This window comes from Tachyglossus aculeatus, chromosome X2, assembly GCF_015852505.1.
Source record: "Tachyglossus aculeatus isolate mTacAcu1 chromosome X2, mTacAcu1.pri, whole genome shotgun sequence".
Taxonomy (NCBI): domain Eukaryota; kingdom Metazoa; phylum Chordata; class Mammalia; order Monotremata; family Tachyglossidae; genus Tachyglossus; species Tachyglossus aculeatus.
In genome coordinates, this window is record NC_052100.1 from 2,264,954 (window position 1) to 2,279,747 (window position 14,794).

The 14,794-nt window shown below is 47.2% G+C and overlaps 1 protein-coding gene across 1 annotated transcript in view; it reads right to left on the bottom strand.

The window, feature by feature from the left end:
• The window catches only part of LOC119949286 (protocadherin alpha-C2-like), a 125,337-nt gene extending 120,465 nt beyond the window's left edge, over positions 1–4,872 (bottom strand). Inside the window, exon 1 of the mRNA XM_038770914.1 lies at positions 2,248–4,872. Within this exon, the coding sequence (XP_038626842.1) occupies positions 2,248–4,740 (2,493 nt within the window). The 5' untranslated portion in view covers positions 4,741–4,872. The remainder of the gene's footprint in view (positions 1–2,247) is intronic.
• Positions 4,873–14,794: the final 9,922 nt, after the last annotated feature.

Genomic DNA, 14,794 nt, shown 5'->3' on the forward strand with positions numbered 1-14,794 from the left:
AAGTTCATCAAGTAGTGTCTATAGTTTCTATTTCTCCTAGATTTTCGCCATTATCTGGTTATTCGAAGATATCTAAGATAAGGGAGATAAATCACACGGTACCAAAGTTTCATCAGCTCACACAAAGTGACTATTTGGGGATTATTACATTTTCCCCTTACAGTGCTGAAGGAAATACACTTCACAATATGCTAAAATGGAGTTGAGCATGTATGGAGGCCTTCCCAGACTGAGCCCCTTCCTTCCTCTCCCCCTCGTCCCCCTCTCCATTCCCCATCTTACCTCCTTCCCTTCCCCACAGCACCTGTATATATGTATATATGTTTGTACAGATTTATTTCTCTATTTATTTATTTATTTTACTTGTACATATCTATTCCATTTATTTTATTTTCTTGGTATGTTTGGTTTTGCTCTCTGTCTCCCCCTTTTAGACTGAGTGCCCACTATTGGGTAGGGACTGTCTCTATATGTTGCCAACTTGTACTTCCCAAGCGCTTAGTACAGTGCTCTGCACACAGTAAGCGCTCAATAAGTACGATTGATGATGATGATGATGATTTTCAAACTAGTGGCATGAGCACGGGTTTGTGAGTCTGAGAACGTGGGTTCTAATCCCGACTCTGCCACTTGTCTGCTGTGTGACCTTGGGCAGGTTTTTTAACTTCTCTCTGTCTCGATTACCTCAATTACCTCATCTGTAAAATGGGGATTAAAAGCGTGAGCCCCACGTGGGACGATCTGATTGCTTTGGATCTACCCCAGCGCTTAGAACAGTGCTCGGCACATAGTAAGCGTTTAACAAATACCACAATTATTATTATTATTGTATTTACCCCAATGCTTAGAACATTGTTTGGTGCATGGTAGACGCATAACAAATGCTATTATTATTATAATTACTAGTCATTCCAAGATACTAAAATTGCCCTAATGAAACACTGGTCTTCGATAGAGGTTTACAGTATTTGCCTCCAGTTGCACATGATTTGCTATTCATCCCGGCTCTTCCTATCTTTAATCATTGGGGTCCTCATTTCAGAATGATAGAAAACAATTTGGCATTCAAAATATCCCGAAAAGGGTCTCCAGAATGCTTACAATTGTGAAGTGCATTTCGGTAGCTCCTCCATCTGAAAATTCCCTCTTCTAGCCCGTCGTGAAAGTGCAATTAACTGACAGCTATGCGAACAAGGTGGTCCTTTACATATTGGACCCGCCACCTCTCCTTTATCAGAATTGCTGTGATACCAAAAGGATGATGAATCACTGGCCTTTCATGTGGGCGAGTTAATGAGGTGGGAAGAGCTATCAGAGCTGTGGTCGAAGGAGCTAGGTGAGAATGGCTGGTGAAGGGCCGATCAACATTGATGACATCTGAAATCAACCAGTTCTATTTCCCGGCCTTCCCACGTTGAAAAGCCAATAAAAATCAACTACACAAGTTACAAGAAAACTGGACACGATGGTACACGCCAAGGAGTTAAAATGCTGAGCCCCAGGATTATATTTTGTTCTCAACTTGAGACACATTCATCTTCAACAGCTGCATCGCTCTTCACTGGGGAGAATGGTATTTTTCTAGGTGGTCAGAAAAAAATCTTAATTTCCTCTTCTTCAGGGACCCAGGATGCACCCAATAATGTTAACACCCTTGCCCAAGATCACATAGCAAGTAAGCGGCAGAATCAGGATTAGAACCTGAATCCTCTGACTCCCGTGCCCGTGCTCTTTCCACTAGGCTACGCATCATCATCCTCATCCTCATCTTCATCATCATCAAGAAGATTTCCTGATCAACGACAGCGTACAGTGAAATGTGCTACTAGAGTTTCTGTTTGCTACAGAGAACCTTAACCATACCCATAAACCAACTGCACAGCCTAACCGAGAAACTTCAATCGCAAAACCCCAGAAAGTCTTACTTTCCCCCTGACCTATATTAGCGGATAGATTGACCATGGTTGATAACAGGCGTTGTGAAAATGAATTTCTCATCGAGAGGGGCGAGGATTGAAGAAGGTTCATGGAATAAGGAAAGCGATATGTAAATAACTGATCCCCTTCAAAGTTCAGACGAGAACGCAGGGAGGTGTGAAAATTAGATTGGTGAGAACCAGTGAAGAGAAGACAACAAACGTTCTACTTGGGCATATCCAGTTTCAAGAGGTCCGTACGAGCAAGCCAAACTTATTCCAATAGAGTTTTCCGACACAAAGGTAGAAATTAAACAATTTAAACCCTTACCTTCCCTGATTGATCAGCTGGGTATTCTCGTTGTTCCCCGCTGTCCCGGGGTCCCGGGCAGGGTGGCATGTTGGGGCTGAAAGCCATGAGGTCGCTCTTGGCGGCCCCGTCCCCCGCACAGGCGTTGGGTCGCCGCCGGCGACCTTGCTGAGAATAGGACCAACTGCCCACGGCGCTGGAGCAGACGAGGGCCGGCGGGCCGGGCCCGCACAGCCCGCGCGGGGGCGCCGAGCACCGCAGCGCCGCGTACAGCAGCACGGTCACCACGAACAGGCCGGACACGGCGCAGATGGCCACGACGAGGTAGACGTTCACGTCCCCCAGGGCCGCCCGCGGGCCGACCCCCGACGCCCCCACCGCCCGTGCCCCCGACGCCCGTGCCGCCGCCTTGGCGTCCTGCCCGCCGTGGTCCACCAGCGACACGCTGACCGTGGCCGTGGCCCGCAGCGCCGGCTCCCCGTGGTCCCGCACCACGACCAGCAGCGTGTGCCGCGGCCCGTCCGCCTCGTCCAGGGCCCGCGCTGTGCTGATCTCGCCCGTGTACAGCCCGATGCGGAAGGGGCCGCGCCCGGCCCCGCCGCCCAACGCCCGCAGCTCGTACGCCAGCCACGCGTTGTAGCCCGAGTCCAAGTCCACCGCGCGGATCTTCGCCACCGGGTGGCCCGGCCCGGCCCCCAGCGGCACCAGCTCCGGGCCCGGCGGAGACGCCCCGGGGAAGCCGGACCGGGGGCTCGACGCCGCGGAGGACCACGAGGGCGCGGCGGCCGCCCCGGAATGCGGGGGCAGCACGAGGGGGGCGTTGTCGTTCTCGTCCAGCACGAACACGTGCAGTGTCACGTTGCTGTCCAACGCCGGGACCCCCGCGTCGCGGGCGCACACCTGGACCTGCAGCAGCTCCAGCTCCTCGTGGTCCAGCGGCTGCAGCGCGTACACGCGCCCGCTCTCCGCGTGGACCGACACGTAGCTGGACAGGGGCCGCTCCCGCACCGGCCGGTCCACCAGCGAGTAGGACACCAGGGCGTTCTCCCGCGCGTCCGGGTCCCGCGCCGACACGGTGAAGATGTGGCTTCCCGGCGGGTTGTTCTCCTTCACCAGCACCGTGTAGGTGGGCTGCGAGAAGGCCGGCGCGTTGTCGTTCACGTCGGCGATGGCCACCGCCACGCTGGCCGTGGCCTCCAGCGCCGGGGCCCCGCCGTCCCGCGCCGTCACCCGCAGCTCGTAGGCCGCCACGCTCTCGCGGTCCACGGGGCCCTGCAGGACCAGCGAATAGTAATTCCTGAAGGTGGGCACCAGCCCGAACGGCCCGGGGGGCGCCAGGGTGCACGTCACCTGCCCGTTGGCCCCCGAGTCTCGGTCGGACACACTGATCAGCGCGATCACCGTACCGGGAGGGGCGTCCTCCCGGACGGGCAGCGACAAGGACGTCACCGTTATCTCGGGGGCGTTGTCATTGGCATCCAGAAGTTCCACCAGGACCGAGCAGTGGCCCACCATCGGTGGAGTTCCCTGATCCGTCCCCTCCACCTGGATCTCATAGGCATGGCGGATTTCATAGTCCAAGCTTCCCTTCACCCGGATTTCTCCCGAATGTGGATGGATCCCGATCACCTCTGTTACAGAGGTTGGAGTATCCGAGCTGAAGGAGTAAAGCACCACGCCGTTACTGCCCTCGTCCGGATCGGAAGCATTAAGTTTCACCATTAATGTCCCACTGGGGGCGTTTTCTGCCATCTGAACTCGGTAAACCGCCTGGTCAAACTGAGGGGCGTTGTCATTCACATCCAGGACCGTGACCACCAGCTCCACCGAGCCCGTCAGTTCGGGTTTGCCCCCGTCTGTGGCCGTCAGTACTAATTTATGCTGGATGGTTGTTTCTCGGTCCAGGGATTTTCTTAGTACAAGTGCCAAGGATTTCAACAGCTTGTCACTTTGGGGCTCATCGAGAGTAAAATATTCATTGTCGCTGAGCCTGTAGGTGAGGAAGGAGTTGGCTCCGATGTCCGCATCCGAAGCGCCCTCTAGCGGGAACCTCGAATTCACGGCAATGGATTCAGAAATGAGCAAAGTCTTTTGTGTTACCGGGAAGATGGGCGGGTTGTCGTTGATGTCCTTGACCTCCACCTCCACATGGTCGACCCGCAGCGGCTTGTCCACGATCACCTCCAGGTGGATGCTGCAGGCGGGGCTCCGGCCGCACAGCTCCTCCCGGTCGATGGGCGAATTGACGAACAGGATGCCGTTCTGCAGATTTACCTCCAGATAGTCCCCGCGGCGGCCCTGGGACACCGCCCGGAACATCCTCGGCACCAGCTCCGCCACCTCCAGCCCCAGGTCCTGCGCGATGCGGCCCACGAAGGTGCCGTGTTTCGCCTCCTCCGGCACCGAGTAATGGAGCTGGCCGCTCCCCCCGGCCCAGGCTGTGACCAGCAGCAGCGCCGCGGTCAGCAGCCGCCGCCGGTTCCCCCGGCCGCCGCCCCGCCCCTGGCTCACCATCGCAATCGGTGAGGGGCCCGATTTCCTATCTAGAAAAGGGTCGGGATCGGAGGTCCTGACCCGTACAGTCCATAAAAGCGAAGCCTTAACCCTCAGTGACTTACCCCATCCATGTCCGATGTGAATCTCCGCCTCCTCTTGCGTCTTTCCATACGAACAAAGGGCGATGGACCGCTGTGTTATCGCCATTTTTTAGCGGACATCGCCATCATGTGGCTCACTGCTTAAGTACTTAGATATCCCTTACTTCTGTCTTTCCCTATAAGCCTTTTTCACCCCCAAACCACTATTTTCTATTCCCGCTTTGCCTCCCATTTATCAATCAATCAATCAATCGTATTTATTGAGCGCTTACTGTGGGCAGAGCACTGTACTAAGCGCTTGGGAAGTACAAGTTGGCAACATATAGAGACAGCCCCTACCCAACAGTGGGCTCACTGTCTCCCATTTAGTGGGAGAGGTGAAACTGCGTTCGCTTCCCCAAATGTGATGACTCCTAGTTGTGAATCCAAGCCTTCTTTACAGAACACCCGATCAATTAGAATTAGAAGAGTTCGATTCTCCCATCCTCCAAAGGATTGTGAATTGGGCACACATAGCTGGGTGAAATAGAACCGAATGGGGATTTGTTTTTGTTTGCAACATGAGTTCCAGGAGGCTGAATCCTTCGACATAGAATTGTAATAATAATAATAATGGCATTTATTAAGCGCTTACTATGTGCAAAGCACTGTTCTAAGCGCTGGGGAGGCTACAAGGTGATCAGGTTGTCCTACGCGGGGATCACAGTCTTAATCCCCATTTTACAGATGAGGTAACTGAGGCACAGAGAAGTGAAGTGACTTGCCCAAAGTCACACAGCTGACAACTGGTGAAGTCGGGATACGAACCCACGACCTCTGACTCCAAAGCCCGTGCTCTTTCCACTGAGCCACGCTGCTTCTCAAGCAGCGTACTTTCCAAGCGCTTAGTACAGTGCTCTGCACACAGTAAGTGCTGAATAAATACGATTGAATGATAAGGAAAATCTCTCTCCTTGGAAACCATATTGTTTACTGAGTACCTGGTGAGAGGAAAGTGCTGTATTAAGTTCTGGGAACAATACACAGTTGAGAATTGGACATAACTCTTTGCCTCCAAGGACGATGATGAGCTGGTGAAAGACAAGATGAAACAATTGATAAATAAAGATAATGGACGTGGCAAGGACAATGATAAATTCAGGAGCAGTGGGGCACTGTGACTAGAACAGCAGATCTTCTCCCCCTCCTCCCCCTCTCCAACCCCCTTCCTTACCTCCTTCCCTTCCCCACAGCACCTGTATATATGTACATATGTTTGTACATATTTATTACTCTATTTAATTATTTTACTCGTACATATCTATTCTACTTATTTTATTTTGTTAATATGTTTGGTTTTGTTCTCTGTCTCCCCCTTCTAGACTGTGAGCCCACTGTTGGGTAGGGACCGTCTCTAGATGTTGCCAACTTGGACTTCCCAAGCTCTTAGTACAGTGCTCTGCACACAGTAAGCGCTCAATAAATACGATTGATTGATTGATTGATTGATCTTCAGGCTTCTTATGGCTCAGGGTCTCAGCAGCCTAATCACAGACTCAGTCCAACGTTCTAAAAACGGAGAAGGCTTGGAGTTTGCTGCTAGATATTCTTCTCCCTTCCTGGGATGAAGCAGAAACCAACAGGATTCCTGGAATCTTGGGAAAGACAGCCTCTTTCTCATGCATCGGGAGCCTCAGCAGTCTGGTTATGAGATCACGGTGCAGGAGTTCCTTTTACATAGTGACATTGCCAAGACACTGGGCAGGAATAAAACTGGAGTAGTCACCATTTTTTAATCTCAAAACAGCCTCCTCTGTGGAGAACTCAGAATTTTAGACCTCTTTATGAGGTAAAAAAAAGATTGTTTTGTTGATTTAGGGAAATTTCAAACAGTATTTCTTACTGTACATTATGTTTTTTCTGTTTCATATAAAGTCATCATATATGATGTTTGTACGTTTAGACTGTTTCCATTGTCAAATAGCATCTGATATTCCATGACATAGTGGTTTGGGTCAATATACAGCCCAAAGCATAAATTAAGTAAATCCCTTTAGTCTCCAATATTTATTTTATGTCATGGCTCCTATTTCTTTTCTCCTTACTCCTTTTTCTTTTCCCTATATCCCGTGGAACGATTCTTCTCACTCATTCACAGAATTTTGGTCCAGGTCATTTAGCTCCCTCCACCCTTAGTATGGCCAGTGAAATAAATAGGAAAGAATGGTTCATCATTTAAGGATCACAACTTTACTCCTTGCTCCCTGGCTACCTTACCTCCCAATTCTTGCCTAAGTTAAAAATTTCCCTTTCTTGTTCATCAAACACTACCTGCAGGTGATTATGCCAATGAATAGAACTCCTTATTAACCCTTTTGGAATAAAGATGCAAAACAATGTTTTCTGGCACTGTCTTTCCCGGTTTGGAAAAAAGGAAATCAGTGAGTTATCAGAGAGTTAATAATGATAGTATTCATTAAGCACTTACTATATGAAAACACTATGCTAAGCACTGGGTAGATATAAAATAATCAGATTTAAACACAGTCTATGTCCTACACGGGGGTTACCGCCTAAGAGGGAGATAAATCGAGCATCTTATCTGCCTTTTGCAGATGAGGAAACAACTGAGACACAGAGAAATTGCAGGTCTTGCCCAGATATCAAACCAGGCAGGTGGTGGAGCCAGGAATAGCATCGGGATGCCTATGCCCTAGTCCCATGCTCTTTCCATTTGACTGTTCACCCAAAATTGAAATAATAATTCAAATTTTGACCGACTCTGGAATTCGAGGATACTTTTACCACCCTCCCTTTGTTTTTTCCCAAAATTTATATTAACTGCCTGAAATCAAGATACTCCCTCGAGACTCTCCCTTATATGTACCTTCTCTTTCAAAAGAATGTCAAAACTTCCCAAATCCTCTCTGGTCAAATTGTGTCATCCAGAGACTCTCTGTGTGTGTGTGTGTGTGTGTGTGTGTGTGTGTGTGTGTGACTTTTTTACTATTGAACAAAAAGATGTTGGAGTTACTATCCAGATGTACAGGGGTGCCGATAAAGATATAGGTGGAGCAAACATCCCTTTCACAAGAGTTGATTGGTTGTTTCAGCTTAGGCTGAAAGCTGTTTTCAGGCTCTAACCTTTGGAATATCAAGTGGAACGCTTGGAATTGGACTGTGTTATAAACGACTTCTGCCTATCAGTGTGGAGCAGGAGATGGTTATAAGGCGAGGTTCAGGGCCACCGTGATGCAATCATCAACTTACCTATGCTTATTCAGATGCCATGGGGGTCATCATTATGACGTCAAAGATATTCAGACTCATCGATGCAGTCAGCCACAGCAATGTCATCTTTGAACAAAAAAATCACCTGTACTACTTTCCCAAGTGCTTAGTACCATGCCTACCAATCTATAACGACCCCTGATCAGCACTGAAGTGAGGATGGCATCATCTGTTTTGTCCCATCCTTTACTGGTCCTCCACTTTCAACTGGTGCCAGTAGCTAACATATACACCCAGGAGTTGGTCAGTGGTTCATGGGAAGAAAAACCAGGAAAAATATCTCACACTGAACTGAATGAAACGTAGTCGACCTTGTTCACTCCTGCGACAGTTTGCAGATAGCCTTCTCCAAGGCCTAGTCTCATTCCAAGTGATGCTTGCGTAAGTCCTTTGCCATTTGTTTCTGCTTCTCGTCCTGCTGCTAACTGCTGTTCACGGTAAAGAAATTGCCTCTATACCAATCAGTAGTATATGAGTATCTACTGTGCGCAGAGCATTGCATTGGAGAAGCAGCGTGGCTCAGTGGAAAGAGCATGGGCTTTGGAGTCACTAGTCGTGGGTTCAAATCCCGGCTCTGCCAATTGTCAGCTGTGTGACTTTGGGCAAGTCACGCAACTTCTCTGGGCCTCAGTTCTCTCATCTGTAAAATGGGGATGAAGACTGTGAGCCCCCCTTGGGTCAACATGATCACCTTGTAACCTCCCCAGCGCTTAGAACAGTGCTTTGCGCTTAGTAAATGCTATCATTATTATTACCTCGTGGCAGAGATCCCCTCCGCTACCTCTATGTACACTCCACGTACATACTCCATTTTATACTCCATGTTCGTACTCCAGTGAATACTCCATAGGCTTAATCCAGGTACCTTCCAACTACACCTCATTCCACAGAAAACGGAACTTTTTTCACGCTCTAAATCCCGGTCGTCATCCCACTCGGGGAGAAGCTCCTTTAAGAGAAATCGCTGTTACATCAGCACCGGACAGCGCTCTTTCTCTTCTTTTCAAAGAATGAAATTGATGACATTCAAGTGAGGCGCGTGGGGAACCAATCTTGTCCTCGATTTCTTTGAAATTCTCTGACCTCCGATCCTCTCGGGTTCGAACCCCACGACAATCGAGGATGTCGGGGCCTAATGCAGCGCCAATTCCGACGGTCTTTCGGGAACAAAGAGTCCTTTCCCTCACCTTCTATCCCACCTGGCCCTTTCCCCGGAGACATTTCCTCCCGTGCCTTGACCTTCGCTTGGGTTGGATCCACCAGGGCCCAAAGATGCCTTCTCTCTGAGCCATTTTCGCTCGTACTTTCAGTCAGACGGAGAAAGTAGCTGGGGCTACTCTTGTTCCTCGGACTCGAGGAGTCTGAAATTCTTAGCCACAGCGCCAGACTGATTTTTGTTTTTCTTTTGCGTATTTGTCCTTGCTTTTACTTTGTTTTAGTGTTTTGTTGATTCATCTTCCTTGTGAGTCTGTTTCCAGTCCCTTCTATCCACTTAGATTCTTAGATTATGACTGGAGAGAGAAGGATCATGTCTCATTCCCGCCTCTGAATACTTTCCCAGGGTTTAAGACGATGCTCTGCATAAAGTGAACACTTAATAAATACTATTATTACCACTACTACTATTACTACTACTACTACCACTTGACTTGACTACCACTACCACTACTACAACAGCTGTCTCTTGGAAGGAAACTGGCACAAAGACCCTGGGCTTTGACTCAGTGGATTTGGAATCGATATTAAAGAATTGTGTGCGCCCCCATGGAGAAAGAGAGCGGGTCTGTTAACGCAGTAAGAAGGAAGGACTTCAAACGGGGATGGTGTTTTCTCTCAGAGTAAGCGAATAGCTGCTAGGAAAATCCAGCAGACAACTGCACATCCTTAGCTTGCAGAAGTGGTAAAGTCCATCAATCGAAGGTACTTATCCAGGGCCTTCTGAACGCAGAATACTATGCTAAACGCTCGGGAATTACAACCGAAGATGCACGTTCCCTGCCTTCCCGGAGTTTACAATCAGTTGGGTAGGAGATGGACGGGAAAAAACAAAGCAGTGGAAACGAGAGGGAGAACAGGGGATACTCTTGATCCGATTTCCACAAGAGAGGTGGGATTAATAGTCAGGGAAGCGTTTCTGATCCCCGTGATGGAAGAAACGAGCTGAAATCAGCAGCTTCCTAAAGCGGGGACATTTAGCTTCTTCGGCATCTCTATCACTTACCATTTCCAGAGTCGAACTCCTTTGCAGGCCGCGACTGCGGCGCGGATAAAGGCGCTGGTAGATTTCTCCCGTTTGCGAGATCAGCCCAGCTTCGGGGCCGTTAGGAACAGATTGGTGGCTTTGTCCTTTTTTGTCCCTGACGTCAGAGGGGAGAAAGGCGGCGGCCGGGGGTTTTGGCGCCTTTTCGATTGGACAGCGACAGTCTGTGTGGTTCAATTCTTTCACTGCAGTTGGCTGAAAAATACGTCTGACACAGAGACGGGAACTTTTCATTGGGAGAGCGAGGAACCAACAGGAAAGGCCTAGGGGAAACCTCAAAGAATAAAGCAGATTAGAAAGACCCGATTCAACATTGGAAGTGTCATAAAACATAAAACCCAACAGAAGAAAATACATTTCATCCCTGGGTTGTTCCTTTAATTAAAGAAAATTATCCTAAAATTACATTTGAACATGACATCTCTGAGATTATTATATAGTATTCATTCCGATGGATTGGTTTAGTTCGTTTAAAATAGATCTTGGTGTCTGTAGCATTAGGGTCTGGTCTGTTATGTAAATATTAAATTTTGCTGGTCATTCCAAAAATCAAAATACTCAAGCTTTAGTACGACCTCTTAAAAACGTCTTATGATCCTGAAATTCCCTGCTGAAATGCCCAGATTTTCCATTTTGACATCAGACAACACCTGAACATAACTGACTAGAGAGTGTGACACTGCTTCTATTATAATAAATTCCTCCACAGAGGTTTTTCAGTCATGAGGTCTCAAGATAGCTCTTTTTTTTTTCTTCTCTGGGAGTCCTCCCATTCACTTTCTTGACAGGACCCTCCGTCTTACAATAAATTACAGGATGGTGTCAGCGATTTTTCTCAAGCTGCTCTGGCGGGGAAGGATTCCCAGAGAAGCTGGAGACTGGAGACCTCAAAGTTACCTTAAATTTCACTAGTTAGGGTCAAGGAAGTCCCTCAGGTATAGCCAGTCTAGGCGTCTCTCAGTGATCCCTGGAGAGAGATTTTGTTCAAAAGAATCCCTGGATTCTGGCCAACCCTACGATTTTACACCTATTTTAAAAAGAGAGATTTTGTTCAAAAGAATCCCTGGGTTCTGGCCAACCCTACGATTTTACACCTATTTTAAAAAGAAGAGTTCATTATTTTTAGCACATGTAGTTTAAAATCCTATTCCACCCTGTCAATTGCCTTTTTCATAGCTGACACACACACAAAAAAGTGATTAACACTATTTACTTTGAAAATTTGATTTCTTGAACATCTCACTGCAGAATCAGGCCTAACCTGGAGAAAACATAGTTCAGTTTATCTCACTGTACCATAAAATATGGAATTCCATGGTCATTTTTTTTAACAATCTTCATCATTCTTTCTTATAAGGGGAATAAATCTGTATTAATGGTCCTAATGTTTTTAAGGAAATAAGAAAATAATGATTGCAAAAGAAAATTATTTCCATCGCTTCCTAATCCTAATACACTTTGAATTAATTTGGGGATAAAGATGAAAGAGGCTCATATTATTTGTATCCCAAATTAATAGCACAATAAAGTTGTGCTCTCAGAACATGAATTCCAACTAAGCGCTTAGTACAGTGCTCTGCACACAGTAAACGCTTAATAAATATGATTGAATTAACTAATTTTACCTTCTCTCCTCACAACTACATGCCCAATACCTCTGCACCACTTTCACACTTCTACACTCACAACCACCCTTCACACTTGAGTCCATACTGACTAGTTTAGCACTTATTTTTATTCAAATCTTCACTGTAAATGTATTTATATTTAAGTATAATAATAATAATGGTATTGCTTCCTCTACGCTAAGCACTATGGTAATTTATTCTGTCTTTCCAAACCCATTAAGGGCAGAGATCACGTTATCATCAGTGGCATTTATTGAGCACCTACTCTGTACAGAGCAGTGTACTAAGCACTTGAGATAATGCAACGGAATTGGTAGACAGGTTCCTTACCCACAGAGAACTTTAGAGGGAATGTCTTAGCGATCGGTTAGCAATCAGATTCCAGTTTTACCTGTCCCCTTCCAGACGTGAGCTAACATCTATGATATTTTACCATTTGATTATTATTTATTAATTGTTTCTTGTCCAAGGTCACATTCCCCTTCCTTTCTCGATTATATTCACCTCTGAGCTCCTCTCTGCCCATTCCCTTGTGACTTGGATGCCAGTCAGATGTCAGAGAGATCCCACCCCAGACATATCCTGGACTGCAGCAGTTAAGGTTCCCTGAGCAGGTAAACTACTGTATTTTAGCTTTGCCAGGTATTATCTAAATCTCTCCCTCCCATCCTGTTTAATGGCTCTGGGAACCGTGGGAATCGCTTTATCTGCCGCCACCCCTGGAAGTTATCTATCAGTCCACTCCAGGTCCTGTGATGCTATAGCCATCTTGGCAATTTGTCTGTCCCTTAACCCCATTATTCCCGACAAGTTACTTTATCTCATGCACCCCAGGACCCTGGGGAGAGATGAATAGGAAAGTCTCGAAGAAAGAAGTGACCCCAAATCCCGCAGTACGCTGCAGAGGCGCTAGTTTGCGGTGTAGTAGCCCACACAGTCGCCACATTTGACTACTCGAGCATCAATCCCTATCAACAAAAGGCATGACAAGATCACAAACAGTCTTCTGGAACGAACCGTTCTCTTAGCTCTACTATACTCACCTCAAAAGAGCTACACTGAGTGGGACACGTGACGGGAATGAAAGTCAGCAGGATACACAACAGCTGCTCTGTGCTGAGCTGGAATTGGAAAATCGAAAGCAAAAGAGCCGAGGAAACGTTTGAAGGGCACAGTAAAACGAAGGCTCTGAAAATGCTGCACCCAGGTGAAAACTGGGAGTCAATCGACGCAAATAAATTAACATGGACGACTGCAGATATTCCCACTGAGAGGGTAAAAGGCTTTCCTACCCCTCCAGAAAGGTAGGATGAATCAGGGAGAGAGAGAAAAGGGGGGTATCAGTCTGGAAATCTTTAAAGCCCCTTCCCCAAAGTGTCAATATGTCTAAAATTTTACTTCTTATCTGCCGCCCTAAACACCCTTTACCTCCAACCTTTCCCATCTCCATCAGTAACCCTATTATCCTCCTTGTCCCAGAAGCCAGCAAACTTTGTTGTCAACCTGATTCTTCATGGTCCGTCAGCTCTCACATTAGATCAAGTGGTAAATCTTTCCATTTCTTCTCCATTTTTTGGGTCTGCCGCTTTTTCTATACCCAAATTCAAGTTCAAGCTATATCATGGTTAAAATATTGAATCAGCCTCCAGTAGGGTCTCCTTGCCTCCAGCCTCTTTCCCTTTCAATCCATTCTCCAAGCTGGTGTTTGTATTGTCTTTTTGAAATGTCATTCAGTACACAGCTCTCCATTCCTTTTAAACTCCCGGTGGCTTCCAACTCCCTCTTCACAAATCAGAAACATCGTGCTATTGGCATCAAGGCTGTCCACTACCTCCCTCCACCTTACAACTCAATCATATTATATTTATATTATATAGGCCACTTCCTACTTACCTTCTGTTTTCCCCAATTTACATTCCTCCACCTACCAACCCAGAACTGCGGGCAACCAAGCACAAATGTATTCGCAACCTACAACACTTTTGTACATGACTTTCTGCTTCAGCATTCTCTCATCTGCAACTGCATCTCCTCTAGACTGTAAGCCTGTTGAGGGAAGGGAACGTGTCTACCAACTCTGTTAATAATAGTAATAATAATAATGGCATTCATTAAGCGCTTACTATGTGCAAAGCACTGTTCTAAGCGCTGGGGAGGTTACGAGGTGATCAGGTTGTCCCACGGGGGGCTCACATTTTACATTTTACATCCCCATTTTACAGATGAGGTCACTGAGGCCCAGAGAAGTTAAGTGACTTGCCCAAAGTCACACAGCTGACAATTGGCAGAGCCAGGATACTGTATACTGTATACTATATGCTGTTATACTGTACTCTCCCAAACGCTTTGTACAGTGCTTTGCACACAGTTAGCGCTCAATAAATTTGACCGATCGATTGATTGACTTTATATTTACTTTCCATCTTTCTGCTTATAAATTATTTTAGTGTCCGCACCCCCCGTAAGTTCCTTGAGGTCAATGAGCCCATGTCTGTCTCTAGTGTAAGCTCCTAAACGTTTAGTGTAGAGTTTTGCACAACATGGGCGCTCAAAAAATATTATTGATTGATTGGTAGAGTTCCCGGGGGCAAAAAGATCCAGAAAGCAGCAACGGGTCTCGAACCTCCGAAAAGATTTTGATTTAGGGAGGAACCACAGATTGAAGTTTCCGTTAAGCTACAGCCAGCCCCGGAAATGCTCCAACGAATGTGGGCCTTAGGGACTTCTGCTCAGGACACGTGGATGGGGATATTACAAACAGAAAGAGGAGTTTCCAGGATTTTGACCGGTTTCTGGTCCCCCCCGCGTCTGAA